This window comes from Macaca nemestrina, chromosome 12, assembly GCF_043159975.1.
Source record: "Macaca nemestrina isolate mMacNem1 chromosome 12, mMacNem.hap1, whole genome shotgun sequence".
NCBI classification, from domain to species: Eukaryota; Metazoa; Chordata; class Mammalia; order Primates; family Cercopithecidae; genus Macaca; species Macaca nemestrina.
The window spans coordinates 15,281,023-15,288,761 of NC_092136.1; the positions used below are offsets into that span (position 1 = coordinate 15,281,023).

Below are 7,739 nucleotides of genomic sequence, written 5' to 3' on the forward strand. Positions count from 1 at the left end.
ACACATTATTTTTAACATTTCTATATGATGAAAATCTTTCATTAAAAATTTTGCAAAAAAAAAACTACTCTTATAATCACGGACAGGTGAGGTGTGTCATATTTGGATTGCACAGGATTTAATTTCAAATCCTTTTGTCACTTGTCCCGGGAATCAAAACTCCCACTCCAATCTCTTTTCAGGTTGACTTTTCCTTGTCTTCCTTCCTCTCCCTGGAGCTAAAAGTTCTGGTTCTTTTTTATACCTAGTACCATAATATATTCATTTAAACATTGAGCGTGCTATAAATAGTGAGCGTCCAGAATGCTGACACTACAGAGTAGGTGGTTCTTGGGATTTTCCAAGTTTGGAGATGGTTCGGACAACTTGGCTCTATTGAGAATTTTTCTCAGGGACTCCTTCACTTCCTTGTTCCTCAGGCTGTAGATTAGAGGATTCAACATGGGGATGACTGCTGTGTAAAGCACAGACACTACCCGATTCTCCTCCAAAGACTGGCCCGAGTTACCTCTCAGGTACATGAAGATGAGGGTACCAAAGAAGAGTGACACAGCAGTGAGGTGGGAGGTGCAGGTGGAGAAGGTCTTGGCCCAGCTTCCAGCAGAGGGGATCCTCATGATGGACACGATGATAAACAGGTAGGACACCAAGATCACCACCATGGAGGCAGGGATGACAAAAATGGCGAACACAATAATCACCACTTCCTGAGTGTAGCTCTCCCCACAGGTCAGCTTTAACAGAGGAGGGAGGTCACAGAAAATAAAGTCAATCTCATTGGTTCCACAGAAGGAGATAGTGAAGGCTGAGACTGTCCGCACCAAGGCACTGAAGAGACCAGCAACATAAGCTCCAGCCACAAGACTCAAGCAGGTCTGCTGTGTCATGATGGTGACATAAAGCAGGGGCTGGCACACAGCCAAGTAGCGGTCATAGGCCATGAGGGCCAAGAGGTAGCAGTCGATGGAACCAAAGAAGGTGAACAGGAAGAACTGGGCAGCACAGCGTGTGTAGGATAAAGCTGCTCCATGCTCCAGCAGCACTGCCAGCGTCTGGGGGACAGTGACAGATGAGTAGCAGATGTCCATGAAAGCGAGGTGACTCAGAAGGAAATACATCGGGGTGTGGAGCTGGCGATCCATGCGGATCAGAATAATCATCCCTAAGTTCCCCAATAAGGTGATGAGATACATAAATAAAAACAAGAGGAAGAGAGGGAGTGCCCATTCAGGATTCTCAGTGAATGCAATAAGGAGGAACTCGGTCACCAAGGTGAGGTTCATCTCTGCCATGACGCCAGTGGTCCCTGAGACATGAAGAATGGGAAGCAACTTAGGAAACTGCAAATAGGATTTAGCTGTATTTCTTGTTTACACTTATTGAACATGTACTCTGGACAAAATATGCCAGGCACAGTGGCTCACACCTGTAATATCATCACTTTGGGAGGCGAGGCAGTCGGATCACTTGAGCCCAGGAGTTCAAGACCAGCCTGGCCAACATGGTGAAACCCCATCTCTACTAAAAATACAAAAAAAAATTAACCATTCATGGTGGTAAGCACCCGTAATCCCAGTGACTCAGGAGAATGAGGCAAAAGACTCATTTGAGCCTGGGAGGTCAAAGCTGCAGTGAGCCGAGATGGCACCACTGCACTCCAGCTTGGGTGACGGAGTGAGAGCCGAAAGAGAGAGAGAGAGAGAGAGAATGAGAAAATGAGAAAATATTCAGCCTTTACCATGTGCTGAGCTCCAGGAGCATATGCTCTGACCAGAGAAGACAGACAGGAGAGAGCTGTCTCTCTAGAGACAGAGAGAGACTCAGGACCCATCAAGGGAGTCCTGTGGCATAGAGTCATCTTAGCATGTTGACAAAACAGATACAGGTAAGCATTCTCAGAACAGGGGTGCACATTCTCCCACCTCTGTTGCTAAGTAGCTGTGTGAACTCTGCAAGCCAGATAGCCATTCTGAGCCAAAACTTCCTTATTGCTCCACTAAGTGCTGACACATGGGCTCTTGCCTACCATGGGGATATCCATGTCAGGACTCTGTCCCTTTTTCTCCATGACCACAACTCCTCCCTGATATCAAGTCCTCTTCAACTCTCACCTGGGTTAGAACAACAGCCATGGAACCAATTATTCTCCCTGTCTATATATTTGCTTCTTGCAAATTATTCCTCCTCACTGTGGTCAGAGTGATAATTCTAAGACTTTAATTTGATCACATCTGATTCCCCTGTTAAAAATCCTGCCACGGTGCCCATCATGGACAGGATAATTTTGGAGGGTCCTTGTGATAATTTAGTGCATCCACATAATTTGTAAAGATCAAATCAGAGTAATTAGATGTCCACCACCTTAAATATTTGTCTTTTTAATGCTTGAAATATTCAAATTATTTGCCTCTAGCTATTTTGAAATAGGCAATAGATTACTGTAATCTAGGATGGGATATTTTTTAGATTCCTCCACATGTTGGAAAGGCCCTCTGTGAGATCTCCTCTGCTCATTTCTTCATGCTCCTTTCTTGCTTCTAAATCCTGATACCCACAGCCACACTTCACCCTCTTATGCTTCTCTCCAGACATACTGAATTATTCAAGGCTTCTCTAATCTCCCCCAGGTTCTCCTATATCTCTACACTTTCAGCAGGACAAACCCCTTCTGCCTAGAACACCTTCTCTTTTGCATTCAACAAGTCTTTGCCAGCTCTTACCCTACCTTCAAACCTCAACCCAGATCGCACTTTCTACAGGAAAGCTCTGTCCTGTCTGCTTTCCCTGGTCACAGCATGTGCTCCTGGAGCTCAGCGCATGGTAAAGGCTTTAAATATTAACTCATTTAATCCCCGCAACCACTGCATGAGGTAGGAACTTTTCTTATCCTCATTTTACAGATAAAGAAACTGAGAAAGAAAGGGCTTAAGTATCATTCCCAAGGTTGCATGGCTCATAAGTGGTGGAACTGCCATTAGGAACAAACCTGTACACGGAAGCTCTGTTTAGCTTATGACAAGATTTCATTGCATCACCTGATTATTCCAACAGCCCCTACTCAGAAGGTGTCCACCATTAATTAAACAAACATAAATACCAGCTCTGCAGTCTGTTAATATCTGAAGACTGATAGAGGCTTTTGAGCTAACAGTAAGTTGTTTGGCAGAGTTGTAGTGCAACAGGATAGAAAGGACATTGGACCATCTTTAAAGCATAAGACTTTGGCAGCTATGCTTGTGTCAGACTGACCTATTAGAAAAAAAAAAAATGATAATTAAAGGAAATTGGATCCGGTGATCTGAATGGGGCGGGAACCAAGAAAACCAGGTCAGTTTCTTCACCTAAATTCCACATCTTTACCTGGCAGGTCCTCTTCTCTCTTTGTCCACTATTTTTCCTTAATGTCTAAAAGGTCATTTCTCGCCCACTGCTTGGAGAAATCCTAAGGGTGTAGGGTCAAAATATTGTGCTGAGCATCAGGAGGTCTGGATGGTTCTGGTTGCTCTCCCAGACCTGCTCAGTTATAATGCTAAGCAAATCTTCTGGAGCCAGTGTCCTCTTCTCTCTTGCATTCTTCACACACATGCACACACAATGTGCGAATCAATATGGGGACAATAATAACTTCACTGCCTGAAAGTCAGTCCCTGGACCCTACCATCCTCAAGATCCTTCTAGCCAGTTCTTTTCTGCCAAAGATGCCATTTTATTCTTTCTGTTTCCAGATCTGCAAAATCTGATTAGGATGTATTCTTCACTCTGGTTTTTGTTCAATTCCAGGCAGGGACAGCAGAGATTGTGGAACAGCCTCTTCCTGTGGGCTCCCAGCTCCAACAGAAATCTCTTTGGAGAAGACACTAATAATTGCTACAAAAGCTCTGAGGTCTCCAATCAATGGCTAAAGTGGTCTCTAAGGAAAGGCAATTATTGCAAATGTGGGTTTTTCACTAGGCACCTAGTCCCTCTCATAGGAGAAAAGACTTTCTTCCTGGTCACGGTTCTCAAAGCCCTGCCATACACCCATTGAGTGGGGTTTAAAAGGCCTGAATCCTAGCTCTGCATGGTCCCTTGAGGAGTCAGATGTATCTAACCTTAATTTCTTCCATCAGAACAATGTTAGAAATTATGCCCATTGCCACCCTCATCACTGTGGCCATATCCTGGAAGAAGAGTGCTTTGGAAACACAGGACTTTGCTCTACATTATCCAGGAAGGCCAACTGGGCACCCTACACAGAAACCTCAGCAAGACACATCTTGTCTTCTGTTTGCCCTCTCTGGGAGTCAAGTGCCTCATTAAAATCTCTCCCTTTTCTTCCTTTAAATGCAAATGAAAACATAGTGAAAACAAAAGCCTGAGATGTTGCCCAGAGGAGAAATTGGCAAGTTCGTCTTATTGGCCGAGCTTTTGCCAGCTCTCTACATCTGCGACACAATAGTATTGTTTTAGCCACAAATTCACAGGCATTTTGTTAAGTCATTGAATTTCGACATGTCTCAATTCAAAAAAAAAGAAAATAGAAAAACAGAATAATTGCCCTCTTTGACAATTATGATAACCAAGAGAAAATGGAACCATATGGTTGATTGACTCGTCACTGTGCTAAGAGTTCTAAATGAGAGCAAGAGATGTGAAATGAAACAAAAAGACAACACAATGTCTACCGATGAAGAATGTGCAGCCTAATAGGTGAGATTCTTATCCATTCTATAAGATAACAAGTACGAAACTCTCAAGCAAGGAGTAGGTACGGTACTATAGCAATAGTAGTATTAAGGGAATACTATTCCCTCTACTATGGGGATAGTAGTAAACAAGCAACGAGTAGGTAAGGTACTAGGACAAGATTACTTACAGGTAGGGTAAACTGGGAAGGGCTTCCTAGAGGAGGTGGACTTTGTCAGTTTGGACAGAAGAGAGAGTGGGAGAACGATGGGCAAATCTCTTTAGGAAAGGGAGGGTCAGCACGACCAAATGCATATGGGCAGGAGAGCCCAAGGGCTACTCCAGGGACACTGAGTGACACTGCTCCTGACCTTGAGCCTGTCCACTACCATCTGACTCCATTGATTTCTCTGCTGAGAAAATCTTTTGTTTGTATTTCTCTTTTCCCTGTTCCAAAATCTTCCAAATCCCTATCCTACCCAATCCACTGAGATGCTAAAAATGTTTTATATATTATTGTGCATAATAATCTAAATCTCCTTTTTTTTTTTTTTTTTTTTGAGACAGAGTCTTACTCTGTCACCCAGGCTGGAATGCAGTGGTGTGATTTCCAGTCACTGCAACCTCCGCCTCCCAGGTTCAAGCAATTCTCATGCCTCAGCCACTCTAGTAGCTGGGATTACAGGGTGCACCACCATGCCAGCTAATGTTTTGTATTTTTAGTAGAGTCAGGGTTTCACTGTGTTGGCCAGGCTGGTCTTGAACTCCTGGGCTCAAGTGATCTGCCTGCCTCAGCCTCCCAAATTTCTGAGATTACAAGCATGAGCCACTGTGCCCGGCCTTAAATCTTTAAGCTCTAAATAGTTTCAGTTTAGACCTTGCATTGGAAGTCCTTACATTTCATTATGAAGATATCCTTTAAGATACTTTCCTCAACAAAGGAGAAACTTTTCTCTAATAGAGAAAAATTAAGTCAGACAACAGTACGCTTTTTTTTTTTTTTTTAACTTCTAACATACCAGATAAGGATTCAATACTAAAAGAAGTCTGAGAAGCTGGGTTAAACGAAGTGAAACAACTATCTTTACTAGAAAATTTTTCGAAGATTTTAGTATGATAATTTCCTTTATAAATCTCCAAAATGAACTGTATATTATGCAGCAGTCCTCAAAAGTATTTGACCATGGGGTGCTCAGTTAGCTCCTGTGTTGTGATGAGCACCCCACAAATTCAACAGCACAGAACAATAAGCATTTATTCTCACACTCATAGGTCTGTGGTCAGCCAGGATTTAGTTTATTTAGGCTGGGCTTGGGCTCGGCTAACTTGGCCAAGCTGCAGCTTGATTCACAATCTGTTTCAAGTGTCTCTCCTCATCTTTGGGTCAGCAAGCTATGCAGGGCATGTTCCCCTAAAAATGGCAGAATCACAAGCAGACAAAGCCCCATTACACAAGAACACTTTAAGTCTTTGCTTGCATCAGGTCTACTCGCGTCCCACCAGTCAAAGCAAGCCACATAGTCAAGCTCAACATCCCTAAGCAAGGAAGTTTATCCTACACACAGTAGGACAGGAGTAAAGTTTATTTTATGAACCATGATCCAATATTCCTATTGTCCATAAATATTCTTATTCTACCCTCTCAAATCACATACAAAATATACTCATCATCACCCTAAGCTCCCCCTACCCTGGCCTATAAACTTCAACAAATTACATCAAGATCAACGTCTAGGATCTTATGATCTCCATCAGGTCCAGGTGCAGCTCCCCTTGGTTTAGAGAATTATGAACTACAAAAACAAGTCATACATCTGCCCACAAATACCCAAAATGTATTGTTGAACAGGCAGAATAACCACAATAAACACTCCCATTAGAAAAGAGGAAGAATGGCAGGCACATGACAACGGTGTGGTGGGTCCACAGCAATTCTGAAATGCTACTGGTAAAATGTTGCTATGCCCTCCCACCCTGGGATAGAAAATATGTCTTGTTAGGCCCTGAATCTGCTCCCTTGGCTGAGGGGGTGGGGTTCAGGGGATCAGGAAGAAGCTCCCAGCTTAGTGTTCCTTGTGGCTCTTAAAAATACCATGACCATGATGATTTTTTCATACCCAAGAGTACTTTAATCTTAAATGTAAACAGCTTTTATTTTTTAACTTGTCCCTTTTAACCAGTAATTTTTTTTTCCACTTACAGTTTACTAGACAGAAGGCATTGTGAATTTTGGATAAAAGTATTGGGGCATGTGGGGAAAGTAGGGATAGTTAATGGGTACAAAATAATAGAATGAATAAGACCTAGTATGTGATAGCACAACAGGGTGACTACAGTCAATAATAATTTAATTGTACATTTTAAAATAATTAAAACAGTATACTTGGATTGTTTGTAACACAAAGAATTGAGATGATGGATACCCCATTTACCCTAATGTGATTATGATGCATTGCATGGCTGTATCAAAATATCTCATGTACCCCATAAATTTATGCACCTACTATGTATCCACAAAAAATTTTTTTAAAGTCTTACAAATATGAGTTCTGGGTCGGATTGCTTGGGTTTGAGTCCTGGCAATGGACTCAAAAAGGCATGGAGAAAAGTAAATAAAGAGAGAAAATAAAAACACTCTTCGCTAATGTACCCTGATAGATAGTAATCAGGATGGTCTTTCCCATACAGTTCCCAAATTTAATCGTTCTTCTGCTTCCTGGCCTGAATGTACACACATTCAATGACATCGTAGTGCTTATAACAACCGTTACTTTAAGATAGCTATAAAACTTTCTGTCTACATTTTAATGAATGTAGAACACACTAATAATAATTGTGATGACCACAGGAATAGTGAACATCCCTGTGCCCGCCAAGTGCCAAGGAATATGCCACACATTCCACATATAATTTCTCACTTAAGGGCAAAATTACAAATCATTCAAACAAAATATAACATTTTTAATCATATAAGGAAATACAGGAAATATCATCAGAGATAATGAAGCGTTCTTTCTCTGGATGGCAGGACTCTTAAATCTATTATGCAATTATCTCCTCATCATCTTTTCATC

General features: G+C 42.0%; 1 protein-coding gene across 1 annotated transcript; it reads right to left on the reverse strand.

The window, feature by feature from the left end:
• Positions 1 to 248: 248 nt before the first annotated feature.
• On the reverse strand, positions 249 to 1,292 carry LOC105496081 (olfactory receptor 9Q1). The gene has a single exon (XM_011766146.2). It carries the CDS (start codon positions 1,290 to 1,292, stop codon positions 282 to 284), a length of 1,011 nt encoding a protein of 336 aa, XP_011764448.2. The 3' UTR covers positions 249 to 281.
• Between the last annotated feature and the right edge of the window lie 6,447 nt (positions 1,293 to 7,739).

Coding starts and splice junctions, on each gene's coding strand:
- LOC105496081 (XM_011766146.2), bottom strand. CDS start 1,292: ATGGCAGAGATGAACCTCACCTTGGTGACCGAGTTCCTCCTTATTGCA.